This window comes from Argentina silus (assembly GCF_951799395.1).
Source record: "Argentina silus genome assembly, chromosome: 10".
In the NCBI taxonomy this organism is placed as follows: domain Eukaryota; kingdom Metazoa; phylum Chordata; class Actinopteri; order Argentiniformes; family Argentinidae; genus Argentina; species Argentina silus.
In genome coordinates, this window is record NC_139664.1 from 21,174,325 (window position 1) to 21,196,487 (window position 22,163).

General features: G+C 41.7%; 1 protein-coding gene across 3 annotated transcripts; it reads right to left on the minus strand.

The window, feature by feature from the left end:
* Window positions 1-7,153: 7,153 nt before the first annotated feature.
* Window positions 7,154-20,229, minus strand: creb3l4 (cAMP responsive element binding protein 3-like 4). Of its 3 annotated transcripts, none has more exons than XM_083679213.1 (10): window positions 20,075-20,229; window positions 16,065-16,220; window positions 15,373-15,640; window positions 14,935-15,077; window positions 11,386-11,475; window positions 10,745-10,851; window positions 10,376-10,444; window positions 9,883-9,967; window positions 9,351-9,441; window positions 7,154-8,286 (listed from the first exon to the last, which is right to left on the minus strand). In XM_083679213.1, the coding sequence occupies exons 2-10, from the start codon at window positions 16,215-16,217 to the stop codon at window positions 7,955-7,957; spliced, it is 1,338 nt and encodes a 445-aa protein (XP_083535339.1). In that variant the 5' UTR covers window positions 16,218-16,220; window positions 20,075-20,229; the 3' UTR covers window positions 7,154-7,954. The 3 variants fall into 3 exon arrangements, with proteins under 3 accessions (XP_083535339.1, XP_083535340.1, XP_083535338.1); XM_083679214.1 differs by lacking the exon at window positions 20,075-20,229 and adding an exon at window positions 17,083-17,207; XM_083679212.1 differs by lacking the exon at window positions 20,075-20,229 and adding an exon at window positions 16,818-17,202.
* Window positions 20,230-22,163: the final 1,934 nt, after the last annotated feature.

Here is a 22,163-nt window from a genome sequence, read left to right on the forward strand (position 1 = left end):
AGCTTTTATGATGAGCAAATTGTAAAATGATGTAGTCAGTAGTGGAGTTAAGATCAGTTCAATCCTTTTAATTACATTTTAATGTAATAATCTCATCTAAGAAATATCAACATGTGTGTGGGGGGACATGCAGCGTTCGGCCTGTAGAGGGAGCTACAGGACCGTGGCCGGGGTTGTGTCGGCGAGACTTTTGTTGCACACCTGCTGCAAATTAAGTCTCGCCGGCGAATGTTTAAGATGTGTGTGCTTCTGCCATTTCAGAAGGCGAGGTGGGCTGGGAACGACAGGAGTGGCTTCCGAGACAGACGACTGAAAAGTCGCAGGAACTTTGAGACGGGCTGAAAAGCCGCTAGAACTTTGAGACGGGCTGAAAAGCCGATAAAATCCCTCACTACGATACTGCGTCTGCCTCTGTGTCCCAGGTTGGGCGCCAATGTAACAAAGTCCGTTGTACACAGAGGCAGACGCAGTATCGTAGTGAGGGATTTTGTCCCGTTTATTATCACAAACATTCACTTTATCGGCTTTTCAGCCCGTCTCAAAGTTCTAGCGGCTTTTCAGCCCGTCTCAAAGTTCCTGCGACTTTTCAGTCGTCTGTCTCGGAAGCCACTCCTGTCGTTCCCAGCCCACCTCGCCTTCTGAAATGGCAGAAGCACACACATCTTAAACATTCGCCGGCGAGACTTAATTTGCAGCAGGTGTGCAACAAAAGTCTCGCCGACACAACCCCGGCCACGGTCCTGTAGCTCCCTCTACAGGCCGAACGCTGCATGTCCCCCCACAATGTGACATTTACAGTGTAATTTGATTTGATTCATATTTGGAGACAGTTTACAGGGCCTGCAATAGATGAACATATTCTACTCAATACACTAACTAATCTCACTGACTAGTTACATGGCAAAATAAAAAGTACACGTAGTAGATTTAGCAAATATAGGTCTTGTCTAGATTTGACACTTAAATCCAACTTTTGTCATCTGAATAAGACTTTTGTCATCCGATGTCGTGCAAAAAGTCGCATTGTGGCCCGATTGTGTTCGGATCTGGCTAACCTCCTCATGAGATGGACGAGCTGTATTCCGACTTCCATCCAGTCGAGACACAATCCAGCCACCTAAAGCGCATACATATATACACTCATCGGCCACTTGTTCAACTGCTTGTTAACGCAAATATCTAATCAGCCAATCACATGGCAGCAACTCAATGCATTTAGGCAGGTAGACATGGTCAAGACGACCTGCTGAGGTTCAAACCGAGCATCAGAATGGGGAAGAAAGGTGATTTAAGTGACTTTGAACGTGGCATGGTTGTTGGTGCCAGCCGGGCTGGTCTGAGTATTTCAGAAACTGCTGATCTACTGGGATTTTCACGCGCAACCATCTCTAGGGTTTACAGAGAATGGTCAGAAAAAGAGAAAATATCCAGTGAGCGGCAGTTCTCTGGGCGAAAATGCATTGTTGATGCCGGAGGTCAGAGGAGAATGGCCAGACTGGTTCAAGATGATAGAAAGGCAACAGTAACTGAAATAACCACTCGTTACAACCAATCTATGCAGAAGACCATCTCTGAATGCACAACACGTCGAACCTTGAAGCAGATGGGCTACAGCAGCAGAAGACCACACCGGGTGCCACTCCTGTCAGCTAAGAACAGGAAACTGAGGCTACAATTCGCACGGGCTCACCAAAATTGGACAATAGAAGATTGGAAAAACGTTGCCTGGTCTGATGAGTCTCGATTTCTGCTGTGACATTCAGATGGTAGGGTTAGAATTTGGCGTAAACAACATGAAAGCATGGATCCATCCTGCCTTGTATCAACGGTTCAGGCTGGTGGTGGTGGTGTAATGGTGTGGGGGATATTTTCTTGGCACACTTTGGACCCCTTAGTACCAATTGAGCATCGTTTAAACGCCACAGCCTACCTGAGTATTGTTGCTGACCATGTCCATCTCTTTATGACCACAGTGTACCCATCTTCTGATGGCTACTTCCAGCAGGATAGCTCACATCATCTCAAACACTGCAGTTCACTGTACTCCAATGGCCTCCACAGTCACCAGATCTCAATCCAATAGAGCACCTTTGGGATGTGGTGGAACGGGAGATTCACATCATCACATCAGCCGACAAATCTGCAGCAACTGCGTGATGCTATCATGTCAATATGGACCAAAATCTCTGAGGAATGTTTCCAGCACCTTGTTGAATCTATGCCACAAAGAATTAAGGCAGTTTTGAAGGCAAAAGGGGGTCCAACCCGGTACTAGCAAGGTGTAGCTAATAAAGTGGCCAGTGAGTGCATTTATTTATTTATTTTTAATTATACCGTGTGTACATCCTGTGATCGGATTGTGACCTGATCATCATATTCGGATAACAAAAGTCTGATTTAAGTGTCAAGTGTAGAGAAGGCCATAGATACTGCAGTAATGTATTCATACAAGGGAATGAGAGAGATGTTTTAATAACATGACATTTACTTTTTACTGTGTGGGACACTTTCAAATGTGCCTTCAGATGCCATTCAGTTCAATACATCATTGTCTTACGACACACTGATCCGTCTGAACTAAAAGCAGATCCGATAATATGATCAAGGTGTTAGATATTCAAGGCTTAAACACAAACGTGTCAATGTATGTGGATGATTCAAGCTTTCTCCTGAGTCCACGATCCAGATCTCTACTCGGTCTTTGACGTGTCAGATCACATGTATGATCACTCTAGATTGGTCACTTAAGCGTACGGTCACACCAGTTTGATTAGAACGTCTATTTCCGATTGACGCAACAATCAGCGTTTCGGCTGACCAGTTTTTTTTTACAGAAACATTTTGCACAAACAAACAAAAGTCTTAACAACTCTATGTCTTCAATGTGAGCAGTTTTTTTTTATTTTTATGTAAACGTTCACATAACAACAGCATAACACAGTTCTCATCCAAATCGGAAAATGTAGGGTAAAGCTACGTTATTCCTAGCTCTAGGGAAAGAGTGATCTTGCAAGCAGTCTAATTGAGCCAACTCTAAATCAAATTCTAGAACAACAGAATGATATCACGTGTATAAATAACTTACACTTCTTGGCCGTTGGAATTGTCAAGAACGTACATGAGAAGAGGTTAAGCATGTCTCTAGTCTCTCCGGATTAAAACCTAATTATGAAAAATGTACTATCCTAGGTATTGGATCGCTGAAAGATACAACTTTTTAAATACCATGTATGTATGTATACATACCAATATAAGTAAACACTACCTCAGGTTTGTCAACTTTGGGTACCTGGCTGGAGTGAGATTTTGATGCCATGGGCTTAATCACGCGTACGCGCACGCCCACTTCACGTGCACATATTTGGACTCAATTCACCATCAGGGCTTTAAACAGTATGCAGTTTACACATGTGGCGGGGGCGGGAGCTTAGGTCTAAGATTGAAGGATATAACCTGACTAACGTGACAAAATGTCACAATATTAGACATACACTAACCCAATAAAGGGCACCCAGGTTCGTTCACTAATGAAAGTCAAAGAGGTGTTGTTTCCAATATCAAAAATACACGTTTTATTGAATGTTCACAATTTAAAAAGGCAATAACAAGGGTTTACAGGAAGAGGAGAATCTGAATGGTAGCAAGAACCAGAAATAAACAAACAAAAGAACACAAGAACCTATCCCACTCCAGACACAGCCAATACATGAAAACACACACACACACACACACACACACACAGCCAAAATCTACACATGACCACACTCTCACTCACTCAGCCAAATATATACATGAACACACACACACTCACTCACTTAGCCAAATACAGTTAGGTCTGGAAATATTTGGACAGTGACACAATTTTCATAATTTTGGCTCTGTATGCCACCACAATGGATTTGAAATGAAACAATCGAGATGCAATTGAAGGGCAGACCAGCTTTAATTCAAGGGGTTGAACAAAAATATTGTGTGAAATGTTTAGGAATTGCAACCATTTTTATACACAGTCCCCTATTTTCAGGGGCTCTGATGTAACAGAATGAACATAATCATAAATAAAATGTAAATTTTTAATACTTTGTCGAGAATACTTTGCAGGCAATGACTGCCTGAAGTCTGGAACCCATAGACATCACCAAATGCTGGGTTTCCTCCTTTGTGATGCTTTGCCAGGCCTTTACTGCAGCTGTCTTCAGTTGTTGTTTGTTCGTGGGTCTTTCTGCCTTTATTTTTGTCTTCAGCAAGTGAAATGCATGCTCGATCGGGTTGAGATCAGGTGATTGACTCGACCATTGCAGAATATTCCACTTCTTTGCCTTAAAAAACTCCTGGATTGCTTTCGCAGTATGTTTTGGGTCATTGTCCATCTGTACTGTGAAGAGCCGTCCAATCAACTGTATTTGCTCTTGTGAAGTCTCTTCATGGTAGACTTGGATAATGATATGCCTACCTCCTAGAGAGTGTTCTTCACTTGGCTGGATGTTTTCTTTACCATGTGAAGGATCCTGCGATCATCCACCACTGTTGTCATCCGTGGACGTCCAGGCCTTTTTGTGTTGCCGAGCTCACCAGTGTGTTCTTTTTTTCTCAGAATGTACCAAACTGTTGATCTGGCCACTCCTAATGTTGCTGCTATGTCTCTGTGGGGGGACATGCAGCGTTCGGCCTGTAGAGGGAGCTAGAGGACCGTGGCCAGGGTTACGGAAATGAGGCTGGTTGCGCACCTGTTGCGAATGAAGCCTCGTTAACGAAATGGTTTAAGATGTGTGTGCCTCTGCTTTTGGAGAAAGGCTGGAAAGCTGCGACTGGAAAGTCGACGAGGGGTTATTGAGTGCGAAAGCTAACTGAGCAAAAGTGTTAATAAACAGGGTTTGCCCTTACCACACCTACTGAGTCCGCCTCTGTGTTGCAAGGACATTGTTACAGTATCTGGTGGAATTTTGTTTTGTTTTTTGATACTCTGCCAGGTCTGTACTGCTGACATCTTCAGTTTTGTCTTTTTGCCTAAAATCTTATCATCAGGAAATGAAATGCATGTTCAGTTGGATTCAAATCTAGATTGACTTGGCCAGTTAACAACTTTCCACTTGTTCACCCTGAAAAACTCCCTAGTTGCTATGGCAGTATGTCTGGGGTCATTGTCTTACTGTATGATGAAGCGCCATCCAATGAATTTGGAGGCATTTTCTTGTACTTGGGCAGACAAGATGTTTCTGTACACTTCAGAATACATTCTGCTGCTGCTGTTACATCATCAATAAAGACAAGTTAGCCAATTCTAGTGGCAGCAATGCATGCTCAAACCATAACACTTCCTCCACCATGTTTCACAGAGGAGGTGGTGTGCTTTAAACCTTGGGCAGATACTTTTTTCTCCAAACTTTCCACTTGCAATCACCCTGGTACATAATATTCATCTTATCTGTCCACAAGACCTTTTTTCCAGACCTCTGCAGGTTTTTTAGGTACTTTTTAGCAAACTGTAAGTGACGATCCTTTTCGAGGATAACTTGTGGTTTGCACCTTGCAGTGAAGCATCTGTAATTCGGCTGGTGATGTATTCTGCAGATGGTAGTCTCTGACACATTCACGCTTACCTCCTGGAGAGTGTTCCTGATCTGTGGGACAGTTGTTTTGGGATTTTTCTTAATTATGGTGAGCATTCTTTGATCATCCAATGTATAAGTATTGCTTGGACTACCAGCCTGTTTGCGATTCCTGAGCTCACCCATGCTTTATTTTCTTTTTGATGATGTTCCAAAGTGTTGATTTTGGCTATGTTTCAGATTTTAACTTTCATTGACACCTCTTTGGTCCTCATGTTGACAGACACCAATAGCAGACTCCAAAGACAAACGCAAAGCCTAGAATCAATATTAGACATTGACATCTCTCTTATTCCTCACAAATGATGTGATGGAACACCTGTCAAAACAATTACTTTTGGTACCCTGAAATAGGGGGACTATGTATAAAAAGTGTTGTAATTTCTAAATGGTGAAACCAATATGTACACAAATACCCTCAAATAAAAGCTGAGACTCTCTACATTAACCTCATAGTAATTGTTTGATTTCACTGTCCCAGTACTTACGCAGGGCACTGTATTTGTCTGTATATCAATCCCAATTCATCCAAGCCTGCGCTACAATCTAGCAGGAGCCTATGTTAATGTGCACCACCACACAAAGTAACCGCATATAGTGAGAGAGATGGAGATGGAGTAAGGTCAACACCTCACTGTCACACAAACCATCATAAGAACACAAGATCTGTATAAATTAATCAACAACAGAAAAGACACTTGCTGACAGGGGGCCGCACACCCCACCCCCCCCTTTCCTACGTGCCTGGACAGACAGTGTGATCTTTCCCTACTTCTCCTCTGATGCAGGTGTCTTCGCGGCGCCAGTGAAAGGAGTGTACTACTTCAGATTCAATGTCATGGATAGCTGCCCATCAAGGTGGCTGGGTGTCATCTTGTATAAGAACGACCAGGTTATCACACATGCAAATCAGTATAATAGTGGAGGCAATTAGTATACATCCAATGAAGGACTCTAGAGCTTGAGGAGGGGGACTTGGTCTACATGCATCTCCCTGCAAACAATAGGCTATTTGATCAACTTCAGTGGCTTTCTCCTCTTCCCTGCGTAAAGTATGTAAACACCATGACATCTGCAGTTAGGTATGGAATCATAGAAGAAGCCTGAGGGTCAAAGGAGACCTGAGTATTCCTCTCCCAAGCTCTCTTGAGCTGAAGTTCTGTTATTTTTGTTGAAAAGTCAATGAATAACCTTTAACTACATTGGATTTTGGCATTCTGAACTGAGAATACTTCAGTCATGTGCCAACTGTGGTTAACAAGCCTTGATTTTAGAATAAACCACCATTACCGCCCATAGGCTGAAATTCAAATTTGACTGAATGCTACTCTGTAGCAAAAAATATTTTCCATATTCTCCCTTCCTGTTGATGAATCATGAAGAGTGACCTGGCTTACTTGACCCAGAAGGCTTTTACTATTTAACATCATGGGCCTGATTTCCAGTTTTTTTGCTTTCAAATTACAATTACATTTTGCATCACAATTGTATATACAAACGTCAAACGTTGGCTATCCCACACCAGTAAAACAAAACCAGTATCCTAAAATTGTTCCCTTTTAATAAATATAAAAAATAAAGCACAGCAAACCAGGGTAATCACAAACATGAAGATACTTGTTCTTCTGAGGGAGGTGTACTACATTTAGACTGCAGTGTTATGTTTAAGATAAGAACATGTTTGCTATTGTAGACACTGTTTATCTTAGAACCAAAGGAGGCCAAAGGCCATTTCTTAAGCACAAGCAACAGATATGAGGCTGTTAGGAATACAAATAAAACTCCCTCTGCATTCAGTTTTAAGTCATGCTGCTAGGCAAGAAAGATACAGAACAAGTTTTTCAACATGTTATATATACTATATATGACATATTGCATAAGAAAATACCATCCACCATTTCTTCCGGTGAGTGTACGTACATCAAGAGATGCTTGTATGCATAGTAAAAACAATATATTAATCTGTGGTAATTTTCCATGATCAGCAACCTTTAGTTTGAAACAAAGGCTCAACTAACCTTTGTGTTGGAAGTTCAAAGTTGGAACAGTTTTCCCAAATAATAAAAGACATGATGTAGGACTTATATAGAAGGACAAAATTAACTCAAAGTAACCATAATTTGTGGCAAACTCCATCACCTCCCCAAATCCCAATTGAAACCCTGCTTGCACCTCACAGTACTAAGGTAGTAAGGCAATGGTTAGGCATTAAACACACCCAAAAGGAACTGGGTGAAACCAATGTGGTTATCGCAGTTGCACACTGGACTTGTCCATAGCAATGAATGCTAAGAGCTCAGAGCTCTGAAGCAAATGGAATGAAGCTACGCTAATCAGCTAAATGTCTACATTTCATCAGCATGGGCTGGTTTGGTGGGGTCAAGGCTTGTGCTCCCTTTGCCTGTAGCTGACATCAGACCTAAGGCCAGGGGCTCAGTCCGCTCGTCAACAAGGGCTGAGCCGTTCACTGGTTGGCTGTCCTCCAGGGCCATGCTCTCAATGTCAGGGATTTCAGGGTTTTCTATTGGTTGCTTGAGAATAGTTGAGGCATCCAGGGGATCTGATTGGCTGAGGTCCTGGGATACTGGTAGGGAGTCTGGCAGGATGACAGGGTTGTCCACATCCTCGGCCATTTGAAGGGATGAAGCAGGATCTGTGAGGATGTTTCTGGAGATGACTGAAATAATAATAAAGAAAAGGAATATTACTGCAAGCTACATAAACATAACATAAAGTGTTGTTGCATTTCTGAATGGTGAAACCAATATGTACACAAACACCATCAAGCTGAGAATATATACTTTAACCTCATAGTAAAAAAAATGCAAAAATGCTTCACTGTCCCATTACTTAGGCAGGGCACCGTATATATACAGGGCACCGGGTATATATATATATATATATATATATATATATACACATATCCAGACCCCTTCACTTTTTCCACATTTTGTTGTGTGTTATAGACTCAATTTAAATTAAAATGGATTAAAGATATATATATATACACACACACACACAAACACACATGTAAACTGAAGTACATATTTAGAGAAAGAGAGAGAATGTAACAATTCTCTATGATGTATTTGCCTCGTAATAATTGTATAACTTTACAGTATTATTAAAGCCTCATTAAAGCCTATTAAAGACTATTATTGCTCTAATCAGCACTCAACAATCAATTATTTGCAGTGTTAATTAAATTATTTGGAGTCAGATTAATAATATTCTGATATGTTTTGCTATTAACTGTACATAGCCAGATTTTTTTGCCAACCCTTCATATTGTAACTGCCACCCTATTAAGGCCCTCTAATCATTGTCAACAAAAAGTATTTTGAAACTCACATTTAACGGCATAGGTTGAAAGTGTACTTATAAAACGGTTTCCCAGACCCAGATTAAGTCTAGTCCTGGATTACATAACATTAAAAATAGAAAATCTCCATTGAAGACACATTTTAGTCTAGGATTAGGCCTAATTTGTGTCTGAGAAACCAGCCTTCAGTGCACTTGATCACTCACAAACAGACTTTCAGTTAAAAAAACAAACAAATAGTGCTTCAATTTAAAAACAACTCCCAAGTGTATTTTGAATTACAATTCAAGCATATGAAATTTAAGTACACTTTTAATACATGTATTGAAGTGAAACAAACAATTAATACGTATACTGTCTATTGTTCTATTCAATATGTTCCTCACTGTCATATGTAATGGGTTACAAAGTGAACATACCCCCTCTTGGTGTGTATTCCTCTTCTACAGGTGAGCCCCAGAAAGGGCTGTAACTTGGGAAGATGATGAGACCCAGAGAGAAGAGGATGATCTGATGGGAAATAATATCAATGAATGCACGCACACATGCACCCACCCACGCACGCACGCACACACACACATTGTGGAGAATCAACAATACCTCAATGACAGAACATTGAAACAATTGGTACTTTCTTGCATTTGCTACAGTGAATGTCAAAGTCGCTGATAAGAAGGCGACATCTTAGGTCAAGTAATTACTTTGTTGTTTCTATGTGACTACCAGGTAAAAGGTACCAAATATGTTTTTAGGATTATTATTATTTAAGATTTTAAGATTGTGTGTATGTATGTATGTATGTATGTATGTATACAGAACCAGTCAAAAGTTTGGACACAAACCTGCCAAGAGTGTGCAAAGCTGTCATCAAAGCAAAAGGTGGCTACTTTGAAGAATCTAAAATATAAAACATATATCTTTGTTCAGCACACTCTTTCAAGCTGCTTTTACCATGATGCAGGTGCTGGTCTGTGCTGCTTTAGTGGCTGTCTGCTTGATCAGAGACTGCAGTCTGCGCAGCTGAGCCAGAAGAGACCTGGACATACAAGGACATGACAATTCAACATAACTTAATCAATTTAAAAGACATTGCTTTATACAATACTGTACTGTATATCCTCCAGATACTGCATGCTATACTGGACCATGAGATAAAACAGGTACATCAAAACATTGGGTCAAGTGAAGCAAATAGCCTCTGTAATTGAATTGTTGTTGTTGTTGTTGTTGTTGTTGTTCAGTAGGTCAACATCAGATGTAAACATCAGATGTAAACAATCTGACATCAAGGTTTACTTGCAGATTATCTTGAGTTGCAGAGTAATTGAAGGTAGATGTGTGTTGACAAAAATTATTAAAAATAAATTATTAGATTTTTTGCTAATGCTTAAATGTCACTTCACTTCAGTTTCTGATTCTTACATGTTGTGTTTCTGATTCTTACATGTTGTGTTTCTCCAGCTGCTCTACCGTCCTTTGCAGCTCCTTGTTCTGGGCTGAGCAAGTCGCTGCCCTACACACAGGCACGCACGCACACATGCACGCACACAGACACACAATACCATGGGTCAATAAAAGGGACACATTCATACCATCTGACAGTATTGCCACCATTGTGGAGAATCACCAACACCTCAATGACAATAGAACAGAAGGCTCATTGTGCTGTAATTTCTACAGCACACTGTGCCACGTGAATATAAAGAGGAAATGCAAAGAAAATTAAGATGGGATTGTTCGTAGGGGTGGTCTACCATTGGAGTAAATGGTATGTGTTTAAAATATGTTTAAAAAAAATAAAATCAGTCGTTACCTGCTCTCCAGCCCGTCTACGTACTCTTTCTTCCTGCGACGACTATCCTGGGCGGATTGCTTATTGCGGATTTTGCGTCTTACTTTTTTCAGGATCCGTTCCTCAGCCTGTAAGTGCAGTACCGTGCAGTTCAGTTGAATTAGAATCCAGTCAAATCGATTAAGTGCTATTCAGTTCAGTGATATTATATTAATTGATCTTGCACATCTTACAAAGTCAATTGCCAAACTAAGTTTATGAAAAAGTAGCCAAGAAAGGTGTACTGTACTGCTTACACCTATTCAATCCTACAACCCAATTCAAAACATATTTCATATTCTATATACAATGTGCCTGAGGCATAGAGACAGGGGGCCAATTTGAAATTTGACTATCAATGATGGTGCGACCTTCAAATCAAATTCAACTTTATTTCTATAGCACATTTCATACACAAATGCAATACAATGCGCTTTTATAGGAAGAACAAATTAATAAAAATGGGACAAAATAGCGTAAGGGACAAAATGTAGACTAATGCAAGGTAAGAATATAAAAATAGCAAAAGAAATGAAAGACTAACAGACTCATTGCACCAGTAGTCTGTAACTGTGACCTTGGTGAGGAGCAGGTTGTTGGGGAGAGAGAGAGGTGAGTCTGACCTTGGTGAGGGGCAGGTTGTTGGGGAGAGCGATCCCCTCTTGGTTCAGCAACTTCTGCTCCTCCTCAGTAAGCTGAAGGTCGGGGTAAAGCTGATCAGAAGGAAGAGGAGATTGGGTTTAGCATCTTCAACCCCCCCCCCCCCCCCCCCCCCCCATAATCCCATTAAGAAAGACTGGCCAACCAGCTAGGGTCCCAGACTAGCAATCCCCCTCCCCCACCACATTATTTGATGGTGCCTATACATATAGTCGGTAAAGTGTCACTCCACGGAGGTCCCGTCCCCGTCCCCGTCCCCCCCAAGGAGAAAACTCTCTCATAGAAGCCCATGAAAACAGCACTGGTTTTAAGAAAAATATATAAATATATACAGTTTGAGTCTCTAGGTTAGACAACATGCCTTGTAATTAGTTTCAGATGTTAGAACTGATGGAACATGCCAGATATAGAAATGTTGGAAAAAGTTGGCCTCTAAACATGCTTGCCAGATTATCATTGCTACTGCTGGACAAACAGGCCAAGTACCTGATAGGTGACATATCTAACTAGCCTGAGATGATATACCCTGACATTTACATTTACCTAATTGAATCTCCTGGTAAGTCTGCCTGGTAATACTCCTGGTATTTTCTAGGTCTCTTTTTACTTTGCATAACTTACGATTGTACATTTATCAGATACGTTACTGTAAATGGACAAAGATTGGTAACAAATCACGTATTCAAAACCGGTCAGTTTCAGTGCAAGCCTATGGGAGATGGGGGTTCTTGTCCCCTCAAAGGTCTTTGGGGGGGCGTGAGGTTGACATTACAAAAGAACTACCACGGATGTACCGACTGTATGTATGTTTGAAAGTAAGGAAATAGAAGCAGATCGCTCCTGTGTAGTTTATTGCGAGGTTTCGACCTATATGAACCTGTTTGGTCAAGATCTTGCAGTACACAACACAGGAGCATATAATGGTGTATATTTCCTATGCTTTCCTTGACATACAGTGCCCTCCATAAGTATTGGAAAGAGGGATTTTGTCTTTTTTTAACAGTATACTCCAACAGTTTGGATTTGAAATCAATCTTTTGTTTTATTTCAGATTGGGTTCACCATGTAAAGTATACCATTTTTAAAAAAAACATACTCCCCCAATTTCAAAAGTATTGGAAGAAATCATATAATGTCCAAATAAAGTACTCAAGTTTAGTATTTGGCAGACAATCATTTGCATGCAATAACTGTCTGAACTCTGCAACCCATTGACCCCACCAGACGCTGGGTATATTCTCTGCTGATGCTCTGTCAGTCCATTGTCATTGTCTTACTGTATGATGAAGCGCCATCCAATGAATTTGGAGGCATTTGCTTGTACTCGAGCAGACAAGATGTTTCTGTACACTTCAGAATACATTCTGCTGCTACCGTCAGCAGTAACATCATCAATTAAGACAAGTTAGCCAGTTATTGCGGCAGTAATACATGCCCAAACCATAGCACCCCAGCCACCATGTTTCACAGATGAGGTGGTATACTGTAAATCTTGGGCAGATCCTTTTTTTCCTCCAAACTTTCCTCTTGCAATCACTACATGATAATATTGGTCTTATTTGTCCACAAGACCGTTTTCCAGAACTCTGCAAGATTTTTAGGTACTTTTTAGCAAACTGTAACCTGACCATCCTTTTTGAGGATAACTAGTGTTAGTGTGTGCACCTTGCAGTGAAGCCTCTGTAGTTTGGATGGTGACGTGTTCTGAAGACGGTCGTCTCTGACACACTCACGCCTGCCTCCTGGAGAGTGTTCCTGATCAGTGGGACAGTTGTTTTGTTTTTTCTTAATTATGGTGAGCATTCTTTGGTCATCCACTGTAGAAGTCTTTTGATTACTGAGCTCACCAGTACTTTCTTTCTTTTTTTAACAATATTATAAACTGTTTATTTTGGTAAGTCTAAGGTTTTGTCTATGTTTCTGATAGATTTTTCTGATATTTCAGCCTCATAATGGCTTCCCTGACTTTCATTGATGTCTCTTTGGTCCTCATGTTGACATACCCCAATAGCAGACTCCAACGGCAAGTGCAAAGTCTAGAATCAATACTAGAGATTGACAGCTCTTGTGCCTACACAAATTATGTGACGGAACACACCTGAAAAACCGGAAACACCTGTCAAGCCAATTTTCGAATATGTTGGTGCCCTGAAGAACTATGTATAAAAAGGTTTGTCATTTCTAAATGGTGAAACCAATCTGAAAAAAGAAAACATTGAATTAAATCGGAGAATCTCTACTTTAACCTCATAGTAATTGTTTGATTTCAGATCCAAACTGTTGGGAGTATAGAGCTCGAAGAAGTAAAAATGTTTCCTCTTTCCAATACTTAGAGGGCCTGTTTGTACCTTGCTTGTAACCAGAAAGTTGTTGGGACTGTATTCTGTGTACATTATAGTACTGGAATAAATGGTGTGCATCTTTAAAATTCATTTGGGTTTGAGGCTTGCAGATTTCTCCACATTATTACAAGAAAAGTCCAAGCCCCAATGTTAAACATATATACTGAAATGTATGCGCTCACTGCAATGTAAGTCGATTTGGATAAAAGCGTCAGCTAAATGGCATATATTATTATATATATATATAAACATAGAGCAAAGATTGGCACTCTCTAAATCAAACTAATTAGATGGTGTCAATCTTTCCCACAGGGGTTTGAGGCCTGCACATCACAGTTACAGATGTACTTGACTTTACACTTTTAAGGTGTAACATCTTTCATCTGACATCTCCAAGTGATCTATCCCTTTAAGTCTCACCAATCAAAAATGTTGTGTGTAAATTACTCGACTTTAAGTCTAGTCAGACCAACTTGATTTTTGGAGTATACTATCCCTCCCTGTGTCCCAACAGTCTTCCCTCTATTTCTCAGATCCCCTCTCCTCGTTTCCTTCTCAAGACACATTGGTGGAGAACATCCCAAGGTCCCTTTCCTTTGATATTCTCCTCCAATGTGTTTTTTAGATTAGATTAGATTAGATTCAACTTTATTGTCATTGTGCAGAGTACAAGTACAGAGACAACAAAATGCAGTTAGCGTCTAACCAGAAGTGCAAAAAAGCAGAAAGTGCAGTGTGAACAGTATATACAGGTAGTGCAGTATATGAGCAGTATAGTAGTGCAGTATAGTATAAGTAGTGCAGTGTAAGCAGTATCTGAATTAGTAGTAGAATAAATAGGATGCAGTATGAACAGTGTAAGCAGCATATGAGCTGTATAGGCAATGCAGTCTAGCAGTATATATGTATTAACAGTAACATTAGAGTAAATAGCAGAATAAATATGGAATGCTGTATGAACAGTATAAACAGGTATGTACAGTATGTACAGATATGTGCAGTGTATTAACAGTAGTATTAAAAGAAAAATATAGGATATGTGCATTATGAACAGTATAGACAGTATAGACAGATTATGAACAGTATAGACAGATATGTACAGAAGAGCAGTGGGAAGAGAGGAATGCAAAGAATAGAGGAAAGACTATCAAGACACAGAGTCTGTCTCACCAGTGGGCTGTCTGGACTGGAGGGGGCTGTGATGGAGATTGTGGGGCTCACAGAGGGGGCGTAGCCCAATCTGGCAGCAGACACCACTGGCAGCTCGTTGACGATACAGGACTCAGAGATCAACATCTGAGAACTCCACTCATCTGTAGAAGAATGTGTCTTGTTGAGTAGTTACAAATAGTCACAGCAAAGCCTTAAAAAGCAATAGCTATGGCATACAGCCTTTCTTTGACGAAATGTTAATTCATTAAAACATATTACACTTGCAAGCAGAGACAGTGTGCGGGACTCTCCTTTTTATACAGTCATTTCATAATCTTTCATTTCAAGGCACTTCATCATAATCTGAAGCAGGGCATTTGATCCAAACCTTCCTTGTTCTTGTCATTCTTCGAACACAGACACAGACACACGCACCCGCACACACACAAACCTCACCTAGCTCTATGGATATAACATCCACATGCTGCTCTGGCTCTGTCTTGATGTTGCCCAGGTTGCTGATGTCATAGACCACCTGATAGATGGTGGTCTGGGCCTGGGAGGGTTCTGCGGTTGTTGTGGTTGCTATGGGAACCTCTGAGCAGGGGTCCTCAGAGATGCCACTGTCACTCTCACAGAGGGACTCCCCAGGGGGTCTGGTGGGGAAGATGTCATTGGGGTTGATGGCATGAAGCACGTCCTCAGGCTCACTGTCATTCAGACCCTGTGACAGAGTAATGGAAGAGGTTTTGGTGACACTTTACCATGCCAACAGGTATAATGCATTTTTACTTGTTATTAGCTTTATGGGTTGTAGTTTTATTGACTCAAAATCTGTTGTGTTGTCTTTTTCATTCAACTCCAAATGGCTGAAACTGAGTCAGGACCATTATGAGAGATACTAAAACATTATAATATATAAGGGGATCGTCGAACTTGAGGTGTTCTAAGGTGTTCTCGGCTGCGCCTCGTGCCTTTGACCACAGCAGAGCAGTGGTTAAACCATGATTCAGCCCACCCTCTTGTGTGTTATTGCTTTAACTGAGCATAATGCATTATACCTGTCAATTTTTCTCTTTCATTTGGAATTGAAAGCATATATGCTTCTTTCGTTTTATATTTTTGTTAAGATGCATAAACATACGCACACATTTGGGGTCTAGCGTCCATTCTTCCAGCGTTTTTTCTGAGACCGGGTAGATGACACCAGAGGATGAAAATGTCCCATGAAGTCCCCAATTCTCTGTTGAGCTGTCCTCATCCCTGTGTCCAAAAAACAGCTCTCCATTCTCTGCATCCATGTCCTATAAAATGTGAAACAGTGATTTAAAGACCCAACTCAGTTTAACAGAAGACTTATTCAATTTACCTAACCATAACACCAGTGTCACATTTCAAATCAACTCTTGCTTTTTAGTGTTTAATCTATGGAACACATGTCTGTGTAGAAGTAGTACACACTGATAACATATAGAAAAGGTGTGGCAACTGCACAGTCTTTATCATTTCTGTTTGATCAGTCCTTTCGCAAGAGGATATCAGCATCCTGTTGAACACACACACACACACACACACACACACACACACACACACACACACACACACACACACACACACACACACGAAACTGACTGACCACATTACATTTGCTGTACTTGCTACCCAATAGCTTTCAGATTGAAATCTTTGACATTACGTTTACATTTACAATACGTTTACATTTCAACCATGAGTAAGTGTTCAGGAACACCCACGTTCTCAAGACAATATGGATCATTACTGTACATTGCGAGTTTGACACCACCTATCATGTGTAGGAGGATCCTTGTCAAGCCGGATAAACAAGAGTTACATTGTATTCGGACTCTCCTCTCATATGTCACCACGATCCACTTACTTACTTGAGTCTTATTGTTTTTCAGAAGCGATTACTCTTCTGAATTGAAACAATCCACATGTACATTCCCAGTAATATGTTCCTTTAGGCCCAATGTACAAAAAATGCAAGCGATTGATGTTTTAAGATTAACCACACACAGAAGACGTATCCCTCTTCCCTTAAATCCAGCTGGCAATTCTTATGTCAGTCTTCCGGGAGGACGAATACCAACACTTTGCGTATGAACGTCAATACGCACTTCTCTGCAAAAAAAAACAACCACTCACGTGTAGCCAACGTAGATTCCTATCCACTCGACTATAGCCTACTCTTTAAGTAACCAACACGTTTACTTCGTTATAAATCAGCTAATTCCGACGTTGTAGCCTACTACTCTTTAATGATCTCCAAAGAACCTCCCACCCTACGCCTATGATTGGTTACTTAGTTGCCCTGCCCAATCAAAAAAACAGACGAGGATGTGCATATAATCTATGCCTGGAGGCGTTGCCAAACGAAGCCAGCGCAGCAAGGCGACGTGTCGTCACCAAGCCAAATATTCTCAAACTGTTGTATGATTGATTTTTAATGTTGCACTGAATTCTTGACGTACACTGTGCTTTTTAGACCGCTGAAAAGTAGTGGTATTACTGTTATTTCATGTGCATGCAACTATTTTATCCCTTGTTTTGCCTTTATCCTTTACGCAGCATTGTGAACTCACAATTCTGTATCTGATTATCGAGTCAGATGTTTTTACGCACGTTATCAAACACAATTAACCTATTATCCTACAATGACAGCAACGCCTGATAGTGTGGCACAAAGTCCTGAGTTTTGTCTGGCTAGTGAGAGCGACTTTGAACAGGTCATGGATAAGCTACTCTCGGGTAGCCATAACTCCAAATGACATTATTCTCACGCCTCTTTTGGAGGCCTGGGGAATTTTAGATTAGCAGATCTGGTTTGGAATGAACTGGACGGAACGATGGGAGAATGTGCTGCAATTTCATTGGAATTTACATTCTGTTTGTTGTTATGTGTGTCGTCTTTACCGACCAGGTAGGACTTTGCAGAGAGTTGTTGCCTATGCTAGTTTGCAACATTGAAGAAAAAGGAAGATAACCTGAAGGAAAAACTGAATTCTGTTTTTTGGAAGCTCTGCCCAAGCAAGGTATTTGACTGGTTGAAGTGTCGCGAGGCGTCAGTCATTTCAAACAGGTTTCCACCCCTTTGTAGCGACTGTCTGCAAAGGATTTCCCTAGCTGAACTAGGAAGGCTTGGTCCCAACAACGTTATGGATAGGTCTATATCGCTTACATGGCTGTCACATATCACCAATGGTTGGAGGAGACTGGTCATTTGGTCTTCCTTGTGAAAATGGATAACAGGGTGGTGAGTCTGTCGCTAATTTTGTTAAAGTTGGGATCTGTCTACTTCCTGACGGCCAGGCCACAGGTGGTCAGGGTGGGTACACACCTCCAGCACACACATCCTGAGCACAGGGTCCCCCCAGGGCTGCGTCCTTAGCCCCCTCCTCTACTCCCTGTACACCCACGACTGTGTGGCTAAGTCCAGCGACAACTCCATCATCAAGTTTGCGGACGACACAGTTGTGGTGGGGCTGATCTCAGAAAACAATGAGGAAGCCTATCTGGACAAGGTGTCGGACCTGTCACTCTGGGTCAGGAGAATAGCCTCTTCCTGAATGTCTCCAAGACTAAGGAGCTGATTGTAGACTTCAGGAGAGTACAACATACAAGGACCTATACGCCGCTTGACATCGGTGGGACTGCTGTGGACAGGGTGAGCAGTTTTAAATACTTGGAAGTCCACATCACAGAAGACCTGACCTGGACTACCCACATCAGTTCACTGGTGGGAAAGGCAAGGCAACGCCTGTTCCATCTCAGGCAGCTGAAGAAATTCAAAGTCTCCCGGAGGATCCTTCAGTCCTACTCTGGAGCTGTGGAGAGCATCCTGGCTGGCAACATCACCGTCTGGTACGGTAACAGCACGGCCCAGGACAGGCGAGCTCTGCAAAGGGTGGTACGCCTGGCAGAAAAGACCATGGGAGCTCCAACCCCCCCTCTCCATGTCCTGTACACCAGGAGGTGTAGGACCAGAGCCTACAGGATAATGAAGGACCCTCACCACCTGAAAAACGGACTGTTCCAGCTGCTGCGGTCAGGCAAACGCCTTCGCTGTCATGCAGTAAGAACAGAGAGGCTTAGACTGAGTTTCTTCCCCCATGCCATCAGGATCATCAACGATGACCCCACCAGTGCCCCCCTCAAGTCACTCACTGACATCATAACACATATGCACACACAATCATCCATCTGCTGTTTATATTGCTTATACTGTATATTTTTTAGTACTTCTATTTTATTTTATTCTATTTTAAAACTTATTGTATTGTTGCACTACTCTGTGGCACTGTCACTTTTGCATTTCACTGTATACTTGTATGCACGTGACAAATAAAGAATCTTGAATCTCTCTGCCACGTATCACAACCCCATTACGCCTGTTTATTTCTTGAAAGTACCAAGTTTGTTTAAAAAAATGCTCCAGGAACACTGTTAAAAATACTTGCCTCTCCATGCTACCAGTGCTTTTTCCCCCACATCATTTTGAATCTTAATTTAAATGTGTGTGCAGAGTCCCATATCAATGGTGCAGAGAAAAGGAATATGCCTTAAAGAATACTGCCAGATACCACACTCCTATGAAAACCAGTGCCCAAATGTCCATCAATGTTGCCAAAGTCTGTCCTGGCCTGTATGCACACAGCAACAATGTTGTAATGATGCTAGTCAAACTCCCAGATGTTTTGACAGATTTGCTGGGTAGTTGAAAGAAAGTGAGAGTCTTATTACGGTAGCGGATAAAGTTAGAGATTTGGTTGGTTGGATGGATATAATGTTAGATAGATAGATAGAAATGTGACCAACTGGTAGTTTATAAGGTCTTGGCTCTAGAGTGCATGACAACACCACCTGGGGCCTTTACCACCAGGATATTACAGAGGTAAGCTGTTACACACCTTGCTTGAGACAAGCGGGTTCCCACACAGATACGAAACAAAGTAAGGACAGAGACGTGATCTCAATTATAAAAATAAACAAGATTTATTTATAAATAACAGTAAAAGGCCACTCTGTCATTCGTTTAGTTATGCCTTAGCAAAGAGAGGGGGGTAATGGCTGCCACCAGATAGGTAACTGTTACAACACAGCAAAGATATAGTAGAGCTGTTGGGGAAGGGGCGGTTACCTGTCCATGAGAAGTGGGCGACACACCACTCGTGCTCTCGTTTCCAGTGCCTATCCACACAAACACACAGGCACAAGACACTGCAAAATGTAGGTGATCACAGATATGGTGAATAAGTGCAGATTACCACTACAAAAACACGGTGCGCAGTGCAGGGGGAAGACTCGACTCCGGCGACCTGTCCCATGAACAGCTCCACTAGCTCTGGAAGGGAGAAGGGACAAGGAAAGCTGGACATTAGATGGTGTCTTAAATGCAGCAGACTACCGGGACAGCCAATACCCCATGTATCTCAATGCCGTGGGGGAGGGAGCCAAAAAGGGGCAACTAAGTAGAAGGCCGATTCAGATAATACAAAACTAAACAAAAAGAGAAAGAAATAAAACCAAAAGGGGCAAAAGCTACTATTACATCGTGAACTTATGGTAGGCAAAACAGCAGTGGCAACTGCTACCTGAGGACACAAACAGACAGAGTAAGCCATACATAAATACACAGCAAGAACATAATTAACAATATTAATTACAATGTGCACTAGGCATTATCCTACTATACACTTAAATAACAGGCTAATGACATGGTAAGCTCACAAGAGCTGTTCAATAACCAAAAGGCCGTGCTTCAGCTTAACAGACAGAATACCAATTCCGTAGTTAACAGACAACATTTGTATGGATAATTTTACCTTTGTTGACTGTCTCCAAGGCAACACTGCAGTACGGTCGCTGAGCGTCTTTTCACTCGAGACCTACGTTAGGACATGCTATTAAATGTACGCAGAAACCTCTGAACAAGGCAGCCTGATGTTAAACAACCAGTAATACAAATGGGCTGTAAATACCTTCAGTAGTGCTAACGTAGCCGACTACTCGGAAGCGTCTGGTGACAGTAGAACGCCTGTAGCCCACAATTTAGCATTTAGACAAAACATTAAACATATGCAGTGGTACAGCGTAACAGAGGAGGCAGTGACACATACCTTTTTACTGACGAGCGCTGTGAAAACAGATAAGAGCTGCAAAGTATACAGAACCCAGGAATGTCCAATAGCCTACTTGGGAGCTTGTTTTATAGAGTGGCTTTGCCGCTAGATGATTAGCCGCTGACCGGCTAGCTGAGGGGCGTGTCAGAGGAAACTTGGGCTACGGCACCCACAAGAGGACAAACCTCGGTTCTGCTGGTTACAGATAGATGGATGGATGGATGGATGGATGGATGGATGGATGGATGGATGGATGGATGGATGGATGGATGGATGGATGGATGGATGAGCAAGGGGTACTTCGGTGGTAAAGTCCGATCGTTTCCATTGAAATGGTTTTGGGTTCTTTGTTTTGTTAGGAACACTGGGATATTTCATTTTTATTTCGTTTTTATTCCTCTGGGAACGTTGTATTTTTTCGCCTCAAACAGTGGACATCTCCCGCGTATTCTCTTTAATCGTGTTAGAGCGGGCGCTGTTTTGAATAATTCCAAAGCCGCGCTCATACGTCCGCTACGTTCCAAGGTAAAGTCCGATCGTTTCCATTAAAATGGTTTTGGGTTCCATGTTTTGTGAGGAACTCATTTTTATTCATTTTTCCGCTGGGAACCCTGTCTTTTTTCGCCTCAAACAGTGGACCTCGCCCGCGTATACTCTTTGATCGTGTTAGAGCGGGCGCTGTTTTGAATAATTCCAAAGCCGCGCTCATGCGTCCGCTACGTTCCAATGTAAAGTCCGATGTTTCCATTGAAATGGTTTTGGGTTCTTTGTTTTGTTAGGAACACTGGGATATTTTATTTTTATTTCGTTTTTATTCCTCTGGGAACCCTGCCTTTTTTCGCCTCAAACAGTGGACTTCTCCCGCGTATTCTCTTTGATCGTGTTAGAGCGGGAGCTGTTTTGAATAATTCCAAAGCCGCGCTCATGCGTCCGCTACGTTCCAATGTAAAGTCCGATGTTTCCATTGAAATGGTTTTGGGTTCTTTGTTTTGTTAGGAACACTGGGATATTTTATTTTTATTTCGTTTTTATTCCTATGGGAACCCTGTCTTTTTTCGCCTCAAACAGTGGACCTCTCCCTGTTTTGAATAATTCCAAAGCCGCGCT

Bases quoted from the DNA above. Each gene is read 5' to 3' on its own strand.
- creb3l4 (XM_083679213.1), bottom strand. From the start codon at position 16,217: ATGGATGCAGAGAATGGAGAGCTGTTTTTTGGACACAGGGATGAGGAC. The intron at 10,445-10,744 runs GTAACGACTGAT...GCCTGTGTGTAG, and splicing joins GTAGACGGGCTGGAGAGCAG to GGCAGCGACTTGCTCAGCCC. The intron at 8,287-9,350 runs GTATGTTCACTT...TTATTATTTCAG, and splicing joins GGAATACACACCAAGAGGGG to TCATCTCCAGAAACATCCTC.